Here is a 21,797-nt window from a genome sequence, read left to right as displayed (position 1 = left end):
AATACTGATTACAAGAAGACAGCGTGCTGTGGCAGGCAAATAAAACTTGCAAGTTACTGAAATGAAGGCTTTGAAAATGTTTTAAGGGAATTAATGTTTAATTAGAGATTTTGATCTATAAGGCATTCTAGTAATAGCTTCAGTAGGAGATTACACAAACCTGTGAGACATTTATAAGTAGAAAGGATACTTGATGTAGTATTTTCTTTAATTAATCCTGCACTGGAAGACCACCACGAGGGAATTTAGAGTTTGGTGCACAATAAAAAAGATCATTCCAGTCAGCAGGCACTTCAGCTTCTGTGGGGTTTTTTGCATTATCAAATTCATGTGCACGTACTTTTAACAATACAGCATGAGATGAACTTTGAATTTAGTGTGAATAAGAATATTTCTAACTCTACATCCCCAAGGGAACTTGGATATTGACGTGTTGGGAGGTTTACAGATCTGAGGTATCTGGCTTAATAGTCACTTTTTTCCTCCTGCTGAATTTCATCTTTCTGTTACTGACTTCCAGAAACAACATAAATCATCAAAAGCATTTTGCTTTCCAACATGATTGATGGTTTTATCTTTCACTCAGACATTCTTGTACAAAGTCTTCTGTTTCCACTAAAAAAATAGTTTATGTAATTTCCTGTAGTCAAACCCAGTGACTGATCCTTTACTGTTTTGCTTGCTGCATTTAATGTTGATGGTCTGACATGAATTCCACAAGGCGAGAAGTGTCATTAAGGAAGTGTAAGAGGTGTTTGTGTTGGTAGGTGACATAAATATGGCAGGAGATCTTTCTCCTTTTCAATGCCTTTATTAAAGAGATTCAGCTCAGGTGGGGAGAAATCGACGGGTCGCGCCCACGCCGCCGCTGTCCCCAAGAGTGGCAAGGAGGAGGAGGGTGATGCAGCTCTGTCCGCTGGTCTGCAGGCAGAGCTGGAGACTACGTCCTCACGGGAGATTAGCAGATTCCTCCTTTTCAGTCCAACACTTCGGGTCCCCTCCTTATGGAATATCTCTTGAGGTCAGGGTGTGAAGCAAAAAGGATCCAAGCAGGCACTGGACTTCGCGCCCGTCCTTAGACATCACCTAGGGTCCCCTAATTCTGTGTTGGCTCGTTGTTTTTAGGGGTTTTCTAGGAAAACGGGAAAATTTTGGCGCGGTGCATTTCTCATTTGCGTACGTGGTCCCAGGCCACTCCTATTCTCCTGGGCTGCGTGTCCAGGTGTAGCTCCGGGGCAAGCATTGGGAGGACAATGGCTAAATCATCAACCATTAACGGGCAATTGAAGAACTCTTTACAATTAAGCTAATTTAACAGCAACTGGTCCCACCGGTTTTTTTTCTCTGTAACCTTAAATAAAAATAGGTATCTTTTTATTCATAACAGTAGGTGTAAAAATACAAACACAAAGTCTCATGACTTTTGAAAGTCTCATGAAAAAAAAATTCCTGGTCCCAGCTACCAAGGTTATGGAGTTACAGGGATGATAAAAATCCCATCAAAGTTACTGGAAGGGGAAATGAATCAACTTCACAAATTTTCAGTAGAAAAACCCATCAGTTTTAGGTCTTTAAGTTCATCTTTAATCTGAAATGCATCACCTTTCTGCCGATGTACTGAGTGAAATAAGGCTGCAAAGACATTTTTGAGGACTCAAAGGGCTGGATAAATTTGAAAAATTACTTTGAAAATGAGGACATCTTTCCTTTTCCTCCTCCTTTCCAGGTGCAGCTGGACCACGGACAGTGTCATTACACCATTTTTTGTTAAATCCACGCAGTTAAAAAATGGATCAGGCTTTATGTTTGAAAGATATTAATACATATTACAGCTTACTAATATTCCTCACAGCTAATTTTTATCACTGGTTATGCTATGCTGATTTTCTCCTCATCACTTTAGCTGTAATTGTTTGGTTTAATACCCAGAGCACACATCCTCTATGCTGCCTGCTTAATTATTTTCACCTCTTTTTGTGTCACATTTCTCAGATCAGTAATTATGTCAGATCATAAACCCCATCCTACACTGACTATAATAACTTGATAAATAGTAATACTTTCTATACAACATGGAATAAGGGGAGTTGGTTTAACAAAACATGTAATTTCTTTCTAGTTAGTTTAATTAATCTTAATTATTTAACCTATTAACCACAGGTTAATTAAGTTAAAACTGATGCACTCTCTTACTATATTTATATTGCTTTATTTTTTTTTTCCTGAATGGGACTAGTGTTTCATTACCTCTGTTGCTCATTAATTTTAGTGCTGCTGTTGCTCTTTCTTGAAAGGTTTGTTTCCTCCAGGGCCAAGTTAACCCATAATTCAGAGCTAATGGTAAATCTCTGTACATTACCCACCACTCACAACCCAAAAGGCAATGGGGGTGGGCTGGATCACATCAGGTAACAGAACCCACTGCAGGAATGCACCCTAAATAGCCACCACCAGCCTGCCTTGGGTGTAAAAGGACACCTCCTTCCACCTGCTTTTGATAGCAATTTTTTTCCCAATGCCATCTTCTAAAAATATATCCCTGCTTTTCTTCCCAGGGTGCAAGGGAGCAGGGGGAGAGAGAAGTGGCAGCCCTTTCTAAAGGCTTCTGAAGGCTCTTTAGAAGAGCACCTTGAAAAACCAAAGCCCAGAGCAAATGCCACAGTGAAACCAGCCAAGGTGGTAAAATCAAATTCTGCCAACTCAGGTTCAGGAGCTCTCAGGAGCAGCTGCACTGCTTCTACCCAAGGAAGTGACAGGGAGCTGCAGTGCCTGCCCTCTACTGCAGATCCACCACAGCACGCTCATCTATGAACTGTTACCTCTCCAAAAACATATATAATTATGGTGGTAGCCTGGAAAAGCAAGGACCAGGGACTAGAAACACCTCTGCTGCCTGTACTTCACTTTCTTCAAACAGGCTTGTGGCAAGGCAGCTGAGCATCAGAGTAAGCGAGCTGTGGCAGTGACAGGGCAGAGCCAGGGCACAAAGCCACCCCAGGAGGGGATGGAATCCCTGCACCACACCTGGATGTGCTGGCAGATGAAGATGAGGGTGGTCATGACAGATGAGGGAGCCTGGCAACCTCCAAGGGAAAGCACACAACCATTCCCAAGAGCCCCTTAAGTCAAACTCCATCTACTGACTCTGCAAATGTCAGCTGGGGGAGCTTGCACAAGGATCCAGACACTGAATTTGCTCCAGGGGTTTTAATTCCACACAGATATTTTATTTCCACCTGTGTGGTACAGTGCACACCGTGGCCACAACCCACAGCCCAAGACCCGCTCAAAGTCCCACCCCATCAGGGGAATCTGCTGCAAAAGCCCCCCCAGGATCTACCCCAGCACCCAGAGCAGCTCAAGAGTCAGACCAGCCCATCTTCAGGCTATGGAGCCCCTGCTAAGCACAAAGCTGAATGAGATCACAGCTGGTCCAGGGCCAGAAAATAATGGTGCAGTAATGGGTTTATTGGCTTTTTGAGAAGGAGCTGTTTGATTTCAGGCAGAGGAGAGTCAACAGCAGCATTCACTCCTGCTAATCTCATTTCCAGCAGCACACTGAGTGAGAAGGCACTTGGGCACAAAGCTGTGCTCGATTGCTCTCTGTTTATCCAGGATTACATTAGGAGCCCAAGAGCATCTGAAAACAGCCTCTAGCCAGAGCTAGGGCTTTGCAAATGGCTTCTGCAGCACTTGGCTTGTGGGGAAAGAAATCCCAGTGTTTCCAGCAAGCTGCTGGCAGTTTGCTCAGTACAAGGTTGCACAGGTTTTAGATGTAAAAATTGAAGACAGTGTCTGTTGAGGAAACTACTGCAGATAGCAAGTGTTGACAGATACTTTGGTTCATTTTAAATAATTCATTTACCTTAAACAAAAAGAAATCAAATGCAGAAAGGGTGGATTTGGCAAGGGTGAGGGATTCTTGCAAGGGGGAGGTTAGCAGAAGTTGGTCTGACCGTAATCTGCCCCATTATCCACAAAATAAGTTACTCTGAGAACAAAATTACCACCAATCTGGTACAAGAGCTCTTTATTTCAGTGTCTAAAACACAAAGAGAGGGCTTGCATTTCGACATCAGAACCATGCAAAGCACCTACACACCAAAAATGAGATACTGAACGAGTCTCTCTCTCCTGCTACATGTTGAAAATTTAGGCAGGAAGACTCCATTTTCCTGTGCGTTCTGCCCTATCCTTCCACAAATCAACCAGCTGTGAGGGGTGATAATTAACCTTCATTCCACACCAGATCATTTGCCACTGAACACTATTCCATGCTGCCCTAAGCTGCTAAAATATGCTCCTGTAAGCTTCATCAAGCACCCAGTTCTGCTCTCAGTCTAAAAGGACAAAGTCCCAAACATCTCCAGCTACAGGACAGACTTTAATCAGAGGTACTGAATTAAATGAGAGCAGAGTTTGGCTCAAAGGATGAATGTCTCCTCCATACAGAAGCCCAGAAAAGGCCCTTATTAGTTTCCCAGAGAGGGGGATGTAGAGACCACCCTAGGCTCAGAGAATTGCCATGTGTACAGAGGACAACCAGACATCCTGAACTATTAAAAAACAGTGGTATAGAAAAATAAAAGGCATAAAATACTGAACCAAAAAGGTTCCAAATAAGGCATCAGCAGGTCCCAACTGGATGTGCTCCTGTTACATACATCACCCTCCCAGCCAGGACAGTTAGGAACGATGCATTAGGATTGTATTTCTGACCTCCATCATTAAGTGCTACGAGCAACCAGAAGGGTTCAAGCTCTCTTTGAAAAAAAGAAAAAAAAAAAAAAAAACAAACCTCCAAACACAAAAACAGGGAGTAATGTTTTTGGTAAGTATTTCTTAGAAAAGAAAACAAAAATGTTAAAGCAACTCATTGAAACGACTCATTAAAAAAAGACGACATTCCTGTAAAGTAAAAATATATATATATAAATAGAATCTATTTTTTGTTTGTTTGTTTTTCTTTAAAAAAGACATTCAGTATCACATCAGCGGATCCTGATGGGCTTTCCCGCGGGTCTCCTGCGACAGCCGCTGCTCCTTAAGGCAAAATGTGGGCTTGGCACCGGCGGGAAGCTGAGTCCCCGTGGCAGGGCCTGTCAGCAGGGCTGCTTCTCCCGCACGCTGACGGAGCCGTCCTCCATCCCAAAATACACCACCTCGGCCATGTCGATGAACAGCCCCGTCTCCACCACGCCTGCGGAACGAGAGGTCGCTGGTTACCGCCAGAGCCACCCCTGCTCGTGTCCTCTGCCCTGCCCTCTGTGGTCTGGCTCGTTCAAAAGCAGCAGCGTCTCCATCGGAGGTTTGGAGACGTGTCCAGCCTGGATTGGCCACACTGGGAGCTTCTGGGAAGTGTTTTCCATGCAGCCACTTGAGCAAAAACTCTCCAGAGACTGAGGAACAACTCCCAAAGCTCCCCTGACATTCACGCTGCCCCAACCACCGCTGTTGCACCAACACAAACATGAGAAAAGCATTTCCTGCTATCCGATGACCCGTGGGAGCAAGAGGAAGCTGCACACACCCACAGGAGTGGGGATCACTCCCTTTGCCTTTAAACTGACCTGAAAGACTTCCCTGTAAGAGATCACCTGGCTAACATTTGTTCAAATGTTAAGACTTGGCAGTTCTGGTGCTACCTCTGCAATTTGTAGCCCATTTGTTAACGTACTTTTGACTGCATTTAACCATGGGGTGCTCCTAACTTCACAGTGATCACTGAGACACAGCCAGAGGCCAGGAAGGTGGATAGAAACGGAGGACAAAGGCTACCACAAGCACAAGGTGGACAAAACCCTTCTACCAGCACTGCATTTAGGCTTTAACAGCCACACATTTAGGCTCATCTACTTCTAGGTAGGGAAGATGCTCTTCTTCCCTGAGCAGGTCCATTTCTGAGCAGAAAATAGGTCCCATTATTTACTATTCCTTTCTCAAACAACAAGAAATGCAGGGAAGAAGCTCCTGCTGTGCCGAGCAACCAGGCACTGTCTGCCTCTTGCACAGATACAGCTCTAATGACAGAGATTTGTACAGCCATGGGCAGCAACTGGGTTAGGATAGGCAGCACTGCACCAGGGGCAGCCCAGACCAGCAGAGATCCCTTCCAACCCCAACAATTCTGTGATTCTGTGATAAACACGACTGAGGGAAGCAAAACCACTGACCAGAGCCTCTGCCTGGCCTGGTGTTTCACTTGTGGAGCCAGGACAATACATGGCTGCTTTGTGGGGATGTTGGCAACTCAGTTTGTGCAACAAGATCCCAACCTACTCCTGCACGTTCTGGCAGCACATGAGCAGTCAGTGAAGGCAGCTGTGTGAAGGCAGGACTCCAGGGACAGGCTTTGCCAAGATAACCAGAAAGACATCCAGATGCTGCTTCCCTGAAGTTAAAAGTGTGCCAGTGCCCCTGGGCAGACCCAGATGGTCCAGAGGCAGCTCTTGCCTGGGCAGCAGGTCTCATGCAAGGCAGGAGTCCTTGCAAAGAGGCTGTTTTGTTTGCAAACAGAGCACTCAGCCACTGCTGCTCGAGCCCAGCAAGAGCTTGAGTACACTTCATCCTCACAGCAAGGCCAGCAGGGAGGGCTTCCCAATGGGAATGGGAAGCAGAGCTGTGAGCATCTCTTGGAAAATACCATAGCACAGTGCAAACCCTCCCTCCAGAGTGCACTGGTGTTTCCACTGAAGTCCCTCTCTAAATGGGCACAAGGAGAGTAAGGAAGAGGACAGGACTGTTGTGCCTAATGGGAAGCAGTGTCAACATCAACCAGCATCACTCCAGGTTTTCACCACTGTATGGAAAAAGCCACATGGGCACAATTGTACCAATTGAGCTGACTGCTCTCGAGTAGAAACAAATGTACGGACCTGCAGGAGGGCAGCAAACACACACACACACACACATTTCCTCACTGCCACAGTCCATGTTACTTATCACACACCAAGCCTCAGACAGCTTTTGTGGTTTTTAAAAAATCAGCAGACATCACCTGGTATCATTTTGATAGCAGAGTTCACTTCACGCCACTCGTGAACCTTGTCAAACTTCCAGTCCAGGATGAAGTTCCCATTGTCTGTCACCACAGGGCCCTGGAAGCAAACCCAGTTATCATGGCCTGATCCCAGCTAGGGACTGTCACAGCCCTCACTGGGACCAGCTGTCCCCACTGCAGTGGTTTAGAGTCATCATTCACATAAACTGGGGCTGTCCCCACAATAAACCTGTCAGTGAAACCATCACCCCCAACATGAGACCCTCTCTGGCAGCTCAGACTGCCCTGCAGCCCCCCAACACCCCCAGAGCAGCAGGTCAGACCCAGGCTGGCAATTCCTCTGCTCCCTGCTCCAGGATGTTTCTTTAGGAGTCACAGCCAGAGAGGCTTTCACTGAGCAGCCTGAACACATAAATACACAATCCAGTAAGCAAAGTGTAACAAGGAGGAATTACACAAGATGTCACTTGTGGGAGTGAAAGCCCAGATTTCACCAGATGAAGGGCCAGACCTCTGGTCCTCCCTTTGCCCATGTTCAGGTGGGTCCCCAGGGAAGCAGGGCTCACAGGGACACTCACTGCTTTGTTAACAGCCATCCGTAGCTCCACGACACCGCCAAATTTTTTGGTCAGGGCTTTGGTGACAGGGACATAAGCCATGGGGATGACCTCGATAGGAATTCCCTTCTTCCACTGCTCCCCAAGGCTGTCAGATTTTTTCCTGAGGGCACAGTTTGAGGTGGGATTAGTGCTGGACATTACACTGCTGACACCATTAACAGCACCCCAAGCCCTTTGCAAACCCCTCAGGCACAATGCTCAGGAGGACACAGGGTCAGCCCATGTGTGCCCTGGTGCAGCAAGAGCCAGTCTAAAGCAGGATGCTCTATCCACTCAAAAGCCTGTTTTGGCATGTTTTGGACAAGCAGAACAGGAGTTGTTTTCTCCACAGCCCCATGGCTGGAAAATTTATCCCATGCTGACAATCACTGAGCTCAGAGAGCAGAACTGCCACTTCCCCACAAGCTCTGCTGACTCCCAAGCAGGCCTGCTGAGTTGAAAATTAAGAAAAAAAGATAAATTGAATTGCTGAAATACTGGGAGCCAGGCTCATTTCCACCCATTCCTGCTCTCCTGTAACCATTGGAATGACAATAATGGTTACATTATTGTCAACACAGCACCATCTGAAACCTCCCATGGAGGAGAAAGGTATTATGAACTGTAATATCTTCACCTGTAATCAGCAATAACAATGAAGCACTTTGCAAATCCTGCAACTATCTTCTCCTGTGTCAAGCAGCCACTGCAAGGGGGAAAAAATAAAAACAAAACCAGAAAACATCAGACTGCTCCTCACTGTGCCCAATGGCCTTGCAATCCAGTCCCCTCTAATATGCTCTTGCTGGTTTTGGTGCTGCCATTGCCCCACACCTTACCCTCCTTATCCTCACCCCTCACTGTGAGCCCCTTGTCCCTGGCAGCCTTGGCCAGGGGCCATCTCCCACTGTGGGTGCACACACAGCCCTGCACAGGATCCCCTCCAGCCCAGCCCAGACACCCACAGCCACACAGGGATGCTCAGAGCTCCCACCAGCACTGGGACAGACAGACAGACAGACAGCAAGGCTCACCCGCCACCTTTGATAAGGTTGAGGTCACAGTCCACCTCATCCGCTCCGTCGATGGCAACATCAAGCTGTGGGAAGAGGAGAAAATGGCTGTGGGAACCCCTCCTGTGCAGCATCCAGGCCCTCTCCTGGTGCAGCTCCAGGGCTGGAGTGTCCCAAGCACCAGCCACAAGTGTCACCAGAGCTGGGAGCACCCTGCTGCCAGCCTGACCAGAGACAAGTGTCTGATGGGCCAGCCAAGGATGCCCTGAGACCACCCAAGCCCCTCCAACTACCACAGCCATGTGAGAGGAAGAGAAACCCAAACCAAGTGCTGGCCTGCAAGGCACATCTCTTTAACCTCTGGTGTTGTTTAAGGACCAGCAGGCAAAATTTTCCCAGGAAAAATCTTTTCCCTGTCTCAAACTTCATCTTGGAAGAGATGCCAAGCACTTGGAGGCAACACAACCCAGAAGCCCTCTTGGCATCTAAAGGGACAAGAACTAAGAAAGAACTTTGGGGAAAAACAAATTAAACCTGTTCAAATCACAGAATCACTAAGGTCAGAAAACACCTTTAAGATTATTTAGTCCAGTCATTCAACAAACCCTGCAGGTCCGCACTAAACTATGTCCCTAAGAATCAAATCTACATGTTTTTTGAACAATTCCAGGGATGCTGATCCCACCACTGCCCTGGGCAGCCTGTTCTAGTGATTGACCAACTTTCCAGTGAAGAAATTTTTCCTAATATCCAATCTGAACCTCCTGTGGCTCAACTTGAGGCTGTTTCCCGTTGTCCCAACCCAAGTTCTGCAGTGTGGCTGCCCAAACTCAGCCTCAGGGGAGGACTAAGGAGCCTGGATGCTTTCTGAAGGACCAGGTGAGAGGAAGGCCAGTTGAGGTCTCACCTCTGTGGTCCCACTTACCTCTGGATTTCGGTCCAAGTCACTCAGTGTTAAGCCATTCTGCAGGATCAGCTGACGAGCCTGTGCACCAAGAAGAGAACAAACAACATTTACCAGTGGCAGGAAAGGAAAACAGTCTCTTGGTGTCCTTCCCTGGCTGCAGCAAGGATGGAGCCTCCCTGGGAGAGCTCCACTGCTCGTAGAGAGACTGCAGCAGGAACACACAGCAAGGAGAAAATGATGTTCCCACACCAGAGCAGTTTAATCAAAAGAAAATCCTGCTGCTGATTTGAACTAAAATGCTCAGGTGGTACAACAGAACTCCTGGGTTTGGGTGTCTCCATACTAAATAGCAGGAGGCCTCAACAGCTTGGTGGGAATCACTTGTACCTAAGCACTAAAGCAGATATGGAATTTTTAAATCCTATGTTGTTTCAGCTTGGACATCATTCTCCCTTACACCTATCTAGCCCTTCTTATCTCCTCTGGCTGAAAAATGGGACAAAGAAAATTAAATATTTACACTACAGCAATGTGGAACTAACAGAGAAAATATTTCTCATATTGGAAATAAGCTAAAAAGTAAATAAGAAACAAAGAACTCAAGGGGAAAGTGTGAGAAGCTGCTGAAACAGCTGCTTGGTGGCTCTGATCTGTCTCCTGCAGTGGCTGTTTCCCTCTAGTGGCAACACAACACAGGGCAGCCAGAGCTGCCCTTGGCTCAGTCCCTCAGCTTGGACAGGCAATCACAGAATTGTTTAGCCAGGTTTGCTAACACCAAGTCCAGCCTTTAACCCAGCACTGCCCAGGCCACTGCTAAACCACGTCCCCAAGTGTCACACGTACACAGCTTTTACACCTCTCCAGGGGTGGTGTCTCCACCACCGCCCTGGGCAGCCTGTTCAGTGCTTGACCACCTTGTCAGTGAAGAAACTTTCCCTAATATCCAATGAAAACCTCTCCTGGAACAGCTTGGGGCCATTTCCTCTTGTCCTGTTATTTCTCACTTCGGAGAAAAGACCAACCCCGATGTGGCTGCCCCCTCCTGTCAGGGGGTTGTGGACAGTAGAAAATTCCTTTCCTGCAGCTCCTCAGCTGCTCCTCATCACACCTGTGCTCCAGACCCCTCCCTTCTCTGGAGGTGCTCCAGCCCCTCAGTGTCCTTCTTCTCATGAGGCACAAAACTGAACACAGGATTCCAGGTGTGAAGCTCAGACCCTTGGCCTTGGTGTGTCCATCCATCCATCCATCCATCCATCCATCCATCCTGTCCAGATCTCTCTGTAGAGCCTTCGTGCCCTGTCACCCTGATTTTTTAAGATTTTCTAAGCCTTCTGATGTTTACATTCTTGTAACTAACTTTCTCACACACTTTATGTAAATAACTTATTGCTTTGCATTTTTATGGAGGAGAAATTTGACGGACTGTTGGTTTGTCCAGTGTCATTGGAGAGGTGGCACTTTCACCCTCCAATCCACTGCCACTTTTGGAAATTTATAAATGCTGGAGTCAGAAAACAAAAAATCCTTTTTACCTTGGAAAGAGCAGCGAGTCTGTGTCGTGTTGTTTCGTGTCCTTTAGTGACACTGTCCTCCAGCACATCAACACTCCCACCCAACTTGGTGTCATCTGCAGAATCTCTAACTGGTTGAAGTTTCTATGTTACAAATCATCATTCAAGTGAGATTCCCTCCTTGCACAGACTCTGCTCAGTCCAAACTTGCTACCATGCTGCAGCTGGACCAAGAAACCCCAGTGCAACAGCCTGGATCAGCTGATTCCCCTGAATTCCACCCACTAACACTAATGAAGTGCATCAGTCACAGGTACTGGCATCCCAGAAACATCAGAATTAGCAGGTGACACTCCTGGCAATGAGATAAGATTTGGATGGTTTATCATGGCATTTCATGGCATGCAGTTTTAACACCCACAGGCTGTGGGGCCCTAAGGACACACAAAATGATAGGAATAAAAATCAGTGGGTTGGCATTCATCACATGGTGTCCACAAAAGGAGATTTCAGGGATCTGGGAAACTCAAAAGCATTGAAAAACACTGTGCTGCACATGCAGGCCAGACCCTGAACAGGCTGAGTCAGCAGTGTGGCAACAAGGTGGCTTGGCTCTCTCCAGGCTCTGCTTGCAAGGCAATGGGAGCAGTGGGAATCAAAAGCAGAGCTCCCACAACTGAGGGAAAAGTGGTGGTAACTGCACAGCACTCGACAGGAGCAGTCCCACTCCGTGCTCTCGGCACCACGTCCCGGTGAGAAGAGAGAATGCAAAGGCCAGGGACAGATACTTACCCTGCTCTAGTTTACTGATGGTGATGCATTAATGACCTGACAACAGGGAAGGGAGGAGTAAAAAAGCCCACTGAAACCAACTCTTCCTTGCCAGTGACCTCAGGCAGCCATCTACACCTGTACACAGTGAAAATAAAATGCTGTTTTGCTGACCTGGGAATGCTCCACTCGGAACTTTGAGGTCTAAGGGACTGCAAGAGATACAAGGCAGCCCCGTGTAGGAATTTTGGCTCCTGCAGGTGTACAATCTCTCTTTTCCCTTTAACAGCAACTTTTTGTTTTTCTGGTAAGAAACTTCGTGGTGTTAAATGAACTATGACAACATTTCAAGGCAGAACAGGCTCCAGCCCATGCTCACTACAACAGCTTCATCAGTATTTTCTTTAAGAACTAATGACTCAACTCAGAGCACTTCTCTTAAATTCAAAGGGGACATGGCATTTCAGGGTGGGAATCATTAGAGACAGCTCAAAGAGAGACTCTCACCACAGTCAATATAATCAACAGAAGTACCAATATGGGTTAATTTTTTTTTTCCACTTTCTGGCCTTTGCAGCACCTTGCACTATACCCCAGTTGTCTGCAACAGCTGGGAAGAGAGAGCCCTGTCAGCCCCACACCTATACAACTGCAGGGTAAGAGGACGTTAGGTTTTCCTAAGATTTTAGGATAATTCAGCTTGGTCTCTATCCAACCTGCAGGTCAAAGCAGGGTCAGCTCCCAGGTTGCTCAGGGCTGTATCCACCCAGTCCCTGAATACCTCACAGGACAGGCTCTGCCCCGCCTGCCACACTGCCTGACTGCCCTCAGGGTGACAAGAGTGTGACAAAAGTGCAGTCCCCAGGCCCACACCAGGACCATGACAAGGACACATGCCCAATTCCTTGATTGGGGTATTGCCACCCAGCCTTGAAGACCCCTCAGGTGGTCCCCACTCTGTCACCTCTGCCTGCTCAAAAGAAGGCTCCCACCTCAGGGAACAGAGGCAAAGAGACCAAAGCCAGTTGCCAGAGGCATGGGAGATGCTCAAAAGCTTCACCAGCAGATCTGTATTCCACCACCAAGCCAGGTTCTCCCTCTCCCTGCAGCCCTCTCAACATCTGGCTTAGTATGAACCAATTCCTGCAAAGGCTGCACAGCCAACGAGAGGTTAAGCCAATTTCTCTTCTGCAATCTCTTATCAAATCCAGCTGATGCATTTGAAGTTCCTGCTGAAAACACAAGAGCTTACTATTATTCTTTACAGCTGTCAGGGCTGATACAGACTCAAAGGAGACAAAGTGTCTCCAGTGAGCTTTGCACTATGAGTCTGGTTCACCACTAAGCAGCATTTTCCTGCAAGTGGGATCCAGAGGAAGCCACACACCAACCCTGACACAACCAGCCTTACCACACTGGCTCCAAATACACCTCCCAGCCCCAGCTCAGGTCAGGGTAACAGAGCACCATCACTTTCTTTGGGAGGTCTTTCTGTAGGCTGCACCACGACTCCTTTCACTGGTGCTTTTGGTTCATTCACACCACTGTAACCAGAGAGAGGCAAGGTGGGCTCCCACAGCCCAGGGGGAGATCTCCTGCAGGAGTGTTTGGACTGGCAGGAAGCAAAGGGGGAAAGCACTCACCTGAAAGGATGTAGGGATGCAGACAATTGTCAGGTTCTCCTCCTTAACTCGCTCAGCTGCAGGCAAAAAGCAGAAGCCTTGGTTTGTTCATTGCACAAGGCAAAAACACAGCAACTTTCTCTTTAAGAAACCTCAGTTCAGCACAGCCCCTCTGATTCACTGCAATTACTTGCTTGGCTTGCAAATAACTCAGTCACGCTCAAAACGCAAACAGGTGCCCCCTCCATAGGCTGAGGCTCAGTTTCAACAGTCAGAAATGTTTAAACACCCACTCTGGCCCAGCCCAAGCCACCATGAGCCATTAACCTTTATGTCTCCAGCAGCACAGGAGCCCCATCAGCAAATCCTCACCTGGGAAATCAGCCCCATCCCCTCTCTCACTCCATCAGACAGGCTTTTGCTGCTCTCCATGTAAACACAGAGCTCCAGCAGCTGTCTGAAAGGTTTGCTGGCTTGTTGCCCTGGGGACATCACATTAATTTATTATAGAACATTTAAATATATAGCAAGGAAAGAACTAATAAAGTACAGTATTCCATTAAATTGAAGGAAATATTTCCTCCCCCAGGCTAACCTCAAATGACTAAAATCTATTACTAAGATATCATTATGGACAAAATGTTATTTTAGTAATTACAATACCCAGGCACAAGCCAGCAGCCCAAGAGCCAGCAAGAGCTCATGCACCAGAGCAAGCACATGAGCTACATGCTCCAAGGTAATGCTGCTGCTGGAAGGATTGAACATGCAGTACATGAGGCTGGATGTTGTTACAAGCCACATCCCAGTTCTAAAGCAATCAGGGGACGTGAAAAGCCAGAATTTGCAGCCTGGAACAGCCACTCCTCTTCAAATACAATAGCCATTTATTTAGAGCTTGATTCTGTGCTCAAGGAGGGAGTGGTTGCAGTAGTGAGCCAAGCCCAGAAGGCTGAACAGCAGCTCCCAGACAATGAAGTGCATCACACACAGAGTGGGGAAATGGGTGACAAGGGACAGCCCAGCCCTGCTGTGTCCCTGCACAGCAAAGGGCTGGGCTGTGCTCAGAACTCAGCCTGCTCTGGGCTGCAGGACAGCTCTGCCCAAGGGAGCTGGAGGTCACCAGGGGACTCCCCAGACAGGCAGAGCCACCCAGGTGGGGCACACTGAACTGTGCTGCCCAGGGAAGTGGTGCAATCTTCACATCTGAAGTGTGGCTGTAGCACGTGGGAGTACGGTTTGGTGGTGAACACAGTGGTGCTGTGTGGGATTTGAGGATCTTGGAGGTGTTTTCCAACCTTAATGATTCTGTGTTTCCCCCTCTGTACCCAAGCAAGACCCCCAAGAACAATAGGGCTGATCCCGCACTCCCAACCCACCATGGCCCCCACAGCTGCTCTGCTCTGCATCCAAGGACATCCACAGTTTAGCACTTCCACAAGCAGGGCTGAGACTGCTCTGCAAAGGACCTTTAAACCTCTGCACCCTCTGTAATGAGCCGTGACTGTAATTACCCTCACACTCACTCTGCAAAACTGCATTTGCCTCACTTGAATATTTTGCTGAAATTTTCTGAATCACTCCCTGAGCAAATCCCTGCACCTGGAGCAAGCAGGTAAACCTGGCTGCGGGGTACATTAAAAAAATGCAGCAGGATTTCACATTCCTCATTTTCATTACACCTCAGCAGGGCCCTCAGTGTGAATCCTGTGGATGTGGGGAGCAAAATGAGCCACAGGCAAACGGGCTCAAGGAAGCAGAGCAGCTGCATGGCCCCGAGCCACACAGCAAGTCAGCACTGGGCAGAGATGGCAAAGCTGGAACCAGACCAAGGAGTCCAGCTCCAGTTTGTGGTGGGTGCCAGTGGAGAGCTTTTCCTGGCTGTCAGGAACAGGTGGCAAATCATTACCTCCTCAGGACTCTCAGGCAATAAATTTGGAGCCCACTGCACGGTTTTAACCTTCAGCTTCAAGCAGGACACAGCAGGACATGGTGAACAGACCAAGGCATCAGCTCTAAGTCAGCACCCAGGTGATTTAGGGTGTTTTTCAAGTAGCTGGGGCAGGTGGAAAAGAAGACTTTTTGTGGTGGGAGGGACAGGAAGGGGAGCATCCTACCTAATCGTTGCACCGCGTGTACAATCGTAGATCCGCTTCCGATCCCAAGAACTTGATTGTTCTGCAAATCAAAGAGAGACAGAGGAATGCTGTTACTGGAGGCTCCAGACTCCACTTTCCCAGTAAAACTGGAATTGTAAACACATGCAAGAGGAGCCTTGTCCAGGGATGCACGTGGACACAGCATCTCAGCACTCTGCAGGCAAGGGAGGGAACACGCTGTGCCAGCAAGGGCACGGCCGTGGTCTGCAGCCAAGGGATTTTAATCAACTCTCCCTCTCATTAAAGGACATGTGCTTGCTAATTACCAGCACAGTCCGATCTCAGGGAGTTCAATGCACGCTCACTGGTGGTTGCTGGCATTCCATGAAAGCTCTCCTGCAGGAAAGCTGTGAATTTCAGACAATACCACAGAGGAAGAAGGGGAAACAACCTCAAGATAAAATCTCCCAAGGAAGCCACACAGTAAAAGGCTGCATTTGCTGCCAACCATATCATTAATAAACAGCACAGATGCACCAGCAGCCAAAGCAGAGAGCACAGCAGCTGTTCCTGTGAATAATAAAGAATGTTTTCCAAAACAGAGTGTAAAGCTGCCTATAGAAGAGTCCAGCAAAACTTGGAAGGTGGGTGAAGCTGGCAGCATGTGCTGAAGAGGATGAAATTTTAACCACAGCTCCATCCTGGCCTTTCTCTGTGTATTGCCTGATTTAAGAAGGATCACTGCCCTGTCATCTGTAACACAGATACACTCCTAAAAGGTGCTGCAGGCTGAGGGTGGATGGGTGCATTTGTGTTACTTCTGCAAGACATGTTCTCTGCCACGTCAGCCTCTGTTTATTATCAACCCAGTTTCCCATCCCCTGTAAGTGACCTGCAGCCTTCTGCACTTCCCATTTTCAGTGTACTTAGTTTTCTTTGGATGGGATCCAAAGCTTAAATTGACTTAAAGAGGCCCAGTATCACCACAGAGACTTCAGATGAGGAACATATGAACACAACCAGAGATGCAGGCACAGAGCTGTTGTGCATTATCTCTTGGACATTAGACAGATCTGGAGTTCTTTCCTCGTGTGCAGCAAATCCAGAGTTCAGCAGCTGTGGAAAAAGCCACACCTGCAGCACTTCAACCAGCTAAAATCTTGCTGTCACTCAAGTTTACCTGGAAAGGTGAAGTTCAAGACAAGTCACACTCCCCTAGGATTAGTCATTTCTCTTGCTTCTGCAAGTTAAAAGCTTAAAGAAAACAGAAGTTCTCCAAAATCAGAGGCTCAGCTTCCATCCCGGCCCTCACTAACCACTGTGATTCTGCAAAAGCTGGGCACAGAACAGGTCCCTGCTGCACACCTGCAATGTGGCCAGCACACACCCAACAGCTCCTGAGGCTCTCGTGTCACCCACCCAGCAGGCAGAGCCGAGCAAGGCCAGCCAAGGAAGGGGCAAGCAAAGCTGTGCAGAGGCTGGCAGGACATGGGCAGTACCAGTGTTCCCAAAAGACTTGTTCTGACCCGGGGAGAGGCAGTTTCTTCTCTTTGCCCTCATTTCTGTAGGGTGGGATAGCTTCTTGGAGCAGCTGGGTACCCTAAAGGGATGGGGAAATCTTCAGCATGGGCAACTCCACTGTAATGAAGCAGGAAGAGCTCACAAGGGTCCCAGCCCATCCGTTTATCAGTGATTAGAGGTGAAGCAGCACTTTTAATCAGTCTAAACTGGTGCTGTCACAGCCCCTGCCTTACCGTGACTCCCACCTCTCCCTCCTCAGCTCAAACCCCAGCCAGACCAGGGGCAAAACCAACCACAAAACATTTTAAAAACAGGGGCAGGGCAAACACTGGTGAGAAGCAGAGCACTGAGGAGCAGCACCTCATGCAAAAAAAAAAATTACATTTCAAGTTGTTTACCATAAGCCCACCAAACAAAACCCAGGCACTGAGCCACAGCACAGCTGAGGACCCTTTTGGGTGAAGTGGCAGCGACCACAGCATTTTCTCAGCCACCCCAAGGGCCTGAAGTCACTGCCCAGCACCACAGAAGCCAACACACATGGAGCAGTACCAGCAGCACACAGGCACTGGCCAGTCCCACCGAAGTTTCCAAGGTCAGAGAACAAAGAGCTCCATCTAAAAGCAGTAGATCAATACAGAGCAAAGCCCAAAGTTTGCTCAGTCTCTGTGGGGCAGTAGGCCATAGGGCAGTACCTGTAATTTCATTTCTAACAGAGGCGCTCGCAGGGCCCGCCCTCAGAGGTGTTGTGTAAACGCAAAGCCAGCTCTCCCCAAGCAGCTTACAGCTCTAAAGCCCCAGCCCTGTGCCAGCCCCACTCCCCCAGGCTGTCACAGCCCCATGGCCTCTGGGGCTGGTCATCTCAGTGTCCACTCCAGACCTGGGGAACGCTGCTCCTGCACTGCTCAGGGACAAGTGGGTAAACACACTGATCTAGCTTTAATTTAAAAAAAAATAAAAGAAAAAACAGAAAAGTTATCCTCTCCTAATCCCCCCTCCCACACCCAGGTTTATATCTGCCACACAAGGAGCTGCTGTCCTGGCGAGGCAGGGATGGGCGTGAAGGTGGATGCCAGGTGAGGAGCCTCATCCAGCAGCAGTCCCAAGTCCCCAGTGCCACAGACTGATGGCACAGTTAATCAAGAGAGATTTGTCCAGCACAACCAAACCCTGGTGTCTCCCACATCTCCCTGCTGTGCAAGGGAAGCCTCAGCTTTGCTTTCAGAGATAACACTGCTCCTCCTGAGAGCTCTAACAAGCAAACACAAAGGTATCCATTACAAAGAGCAGCTGCCCCCTGCCAGTGCAAACTGACAGCTGAGACCATCCAGCTCCTGGGCAATGACCCTGAGCTCCTTCTCCACCATTCCTTGAAGCCAGCTTGCACAAGCGTTGGAGTGATACCCCAGACACTGCCTAATTTACTTAACCGGCATCACAAGCTGGACATTGACCTTTAATTAGCTGGGACACAGCCAGAAACATTATCCTAAATTTGCCTGGCCATAAAACAGCACAAAGGCCAGCAATTTCACTGTTAAAGTCCAAAAGTACTGGTTTTACCCCAAATCAAAGGAGCCCCCCATTTAGGATACCTCACAGCAACAGTGGTGTCTTGGCTCCACACCTTGTGAGACAAGTCCTTCCTCCCATGACCCCTAATGCACAATTTTGGGCTTGCCTTGGGTAAGAAAGGGGATTTTTACGCAACTGCCAGAGCCCCCAGGCTCCCCCATCTCACAGACTGTTCACTTTTGATGGTGCTGGCCTGGCAGGGGCTGGGTCTCAGGCAGCATGTGGCTGTGCTCTCAGGCAGGTACAGACTGCTCAGAGGAACAGCTGCACAACAAGCACAACTTTCAGGGGACATAAGGGAAGCCATCACAACTGAACCTCAAAACACTACCCCAGTGAGACAGGAGCGGGAAGGAAAAGGGATTTTTTTTTCCTCCCCTAACTGCTAATATCTACATTCTTAGCAGGAACTCCTCACCCCGATTTCACCACTGCTATTGCGAAAGGGCTGGCACAGAACGCTGCAATAAAGCCCTGCGTGACTGCAACCGCTGATCGCTGGGCTTCCAAACCAGGCTGTGCCAAACCCCAGGCAGCTCCAGCCCTATCTGACATTCATGGGGCTGAATCAAGCCCCTGGCCGCATTTCCCTCCCTGCAGAGGACAAGACAGAATCCCTTGCTCAGGGACTGTTGCTCCTTGCCTGGGTGCTCAGAAATGGGGTGTAGCAGCAGCTCATCCTGGATTTGGAGAAAGAAGCAGTACTTGGCATTAGCCTGAACTCCCACCATAGCCCAGCTCGCAGGAGGGTGCACAGTGAAAGTCTGCAGGAGCAGACATGACCCAAAATTCGGCATATACAGTGCTGAGCTGGATCAGGTATGAAGCTGCTGCTAAGGAGGCACACACTGGGGAAAGAAAAGCAGTTTTCTCCCTTTGCCTCAGCTAAAGGGAGTGAAGTCCAAAGTGAAGGAGAAAGAGGCTCAGCAGGACCTATCTGTGCACCCCAGGGTCCCTCTTTGCACCCAGGACTGTTCATGCTCCCAGTGCGGGGGGTATTCTCAGTGCCCCCCACTGCATCCATGAACCCTGGGGCTGCTCTCTGCACTGCAGGAGTCCGTGCCACCTGGAACCCATCCATGCCCTGGGAAGTTCGGTACACCCCATGGCCATTCCATACACTGGGGAGTCCCGGCACTCTACAGTCTATCCCTGCACCTGGAGCTGCCACAGCCCTGCGTCTGGCCGTGCACTGGAAGGCTCCGTGCACCCCTATGTTTTGTGTCCCAGCACCCCCGAGTTGCTCTGTGCACCCCCGGGTCCATCCAAGAAACAGACATTCTGTGTACCCCACGGCCCCTCTCTACATTGCAGGGTCCCAACACCCTAAAACCTGTCCCTGCACCCGGAGCCGCTCCATGAACAGCAGGGTCCATCCGTGCTCTGGGAGAGTCCGTGGCTGCTCTGTGCTTTGGGGTGTCCCTGCACCCCAGAGTCGCTCCATGCGTCCCAAAGTCCGTCCGTGCACCGCGGGACTCTGCACTCCCTGTGGCCGCTTCGTGCTTTGGGGAGTCCCGGCACCCCAGAGCCTCTCTGTGTGCTGGAGATCCGTGCATCCCGCAGCCTCCGTGCAGTGGGAAGCTTCGTGCACTTCACTGCCGCTCCGTGTACTGGGGGGCTCTGGCACCGCACAGCCTGTCCCTGCAATCCAGAGTCGCTCCATGCACTGCAAAAACCCTTGCACCCCGCGGCCACTCTGTGCTTTGTGGAGTCCTGCCGTCCCGGAGCTGCTCCGTGCACCGGGGAACTCCGTGCAACTCACGGCCCCTTCGTTCATTCCGAGTCCCAGCGCCCCAGAGCCTGTCCCTGCGCCCGGAGCCGCTCCACGCAGCCCGGGACCCGTCCGTGCCTCTGGAGAGTCCGTGCACCTTGTGGCAGCTCCGTGCGTTAGGGGGTCTCTGCACCCCGGAGTCGCTCCGTGCACCCCGAGCTCCGTCCGTGCACTGGGAGCCTCCACGCACCCCGTGGCCCCTCGTGCACTGGGGGGTCCCGGCACCCCGGAGCCAGTCCCTGCACTCCGGGATCTCTCAGTGTACTGGGGGCTCCGTGCACTCCAGAGCCTCTCCATGCACTGGGAAGCTCCGAGCACCCCGTGGCCGCTCAGTGTACTGGAGGTCCCGGCACACCAGATCCTGTCCCGGCAGCCCGGAGCCACTCTGTGTACTGGAGGTCCCGGCAGCCCAGAGCTTGTCCCGTCACCCTGGATCACTCCATGCCCACTGCATGCATTGGGGGACCCCAACACCCTGCAGACACTCTGTGCTTTGGGGGGTCCCTGCAGCCCCTCCGTGCACTCCGGGTCCGTCCGCGCTCCCGGAGGCTCCGCGCACCCTGCGGCCGCTCCGCGCCCCGGGGCTCCGAGCCCCCCGAGCCCCGCAGCACCCCGGGCTGCCTCACCTGGACGTGCTTGTCCACGGCGGCGAAGGCGGCCCGTTTCTTGGCCTCCTCTGCCATGGTGCCGCCGAGCCGCCCGCGGGAGAAGCCGCGCCGCGCCGCCGCCCGCCCCGTTCGGACTCTCCCTGGCGGCCGGGCAGCCAGGGGCGTGCTCCGGAGCAGGGCGAGCCGGCCGGGGAGCCGCATGCCGGCGCGGCCCGCCCCCGGGGGGCTCTTCCTCACGGGCTGCAGGCCTGGGCTGTGCCGGCTCCTCTCCTCCTCCGCCTCCGCCTCCTCCTCCTCTTTCTCCTCCGCCGGGAGGCTGGGACTTGTAGTGCTGCGAGCGGCGAACTACAGCTCCCAGAATGCCCGACAGTCCCCGGAGCCACTTGTTGCATCGATGTGAAAGTACCGAGCACATGCTAAGTACCGAAAGACCGCGTTTGCCGAGGCTGGCAAGGTTCAGGCATTTCCACAAAGAGCAGAGGGATGCGGGGTGTCCCACCGGGAAGTGCTGGGGGAGGAGGGAGGTTGGTGGAGGGAGTCCCTGCAAGGATGTACTGAGCTCAGGGAGTAACTGGAATTCTGGCTGGGCTTCCACAGGTTTTGTGGAAGACCCTTTCTTGGACTTTGAAACTTTAGCACGATCTCCCTCGAAAGTAGCAACATGGACATGAAAAGTGCCAGGGGTCCTCTGGGCACACGGTACCAACCAGCACTTGGTCCTCACCCTGCAGGAGAGTCCGGACAAAACCCTACAGAGATCTGTGCTGAAGCACACAGAGCCGTTTTCTATTAGTCACAGC

At 50.1% G+C, this 21,797-nt stretch overlaps 1 protein-coding gene across 2 annotated transcripts; it reads right to left on the bottom strand.

Annotated features, from left to right (window-relative positions):
* Positions 1 to 4,013: 4,013 nt before the first annotated feature.
* On the bottom strand, positions 4,014 to 21,275 carry RPIA (ribose 5-phosphate isomerase A). Of its 2 annotated transcripts, XM_041402838.1 has the most exons (9): positions 21,016 to 21,275; positions 15,541 to 15,601; positions 13,445 to 13,500; positions 9,538 to 9,597; positions 8,634 to 8,698; positions 8,237 to 8,305; positions 7,579 to 7,720; positions 6,998 to 7,097; positions 4,014 to 5,200 (listed from the first exon to the last, which is right to left on the bottom strand). In XM_041402838.1, the coding sequence occupies exons 1-9, from the start codon at positions 21,196 to 21,198 to the stop codon at positions 5,103 to 5,105; spliced, it is 834 nt and encodes a 277-aa protein (XP_041258772.1). In that variant the 5' UTR covers positions 21,199 to 21,275; the 3' UTR covers positions 4,014 to 5,102. The 2 variants fall into 2 exon arrangements, with proteins under 2 accessions (XP_041258772.1, XP_041258773.1); XM_041402839.1 differs by lacking the exon at positions 8,237 to 8,305.
* Between the last annotated feature and the right edge of the window lie 522 nt (positions 21,276 to 21,797).

Source organism: Onychostruthus taczanowskii, unplaced genomic scaffold (genome assembly GCF_017590055.1).
Source record: "Onychostruthus taczanowskii isolate IOZ18803 unplaced genomic scaffold, ASM1759005v1 scaffold2, whole genome shotgun sequence".
Taxonomy (NCBI): Eukaryota; Metazoa; Chordata; class Aves; order Passeriformes; family Passeridae; genus Onychostruthus; species Onychostruthus taczanowskii.
This window is presented reverse-complemented; position numbering and strand designations above follow the sequence as displayed.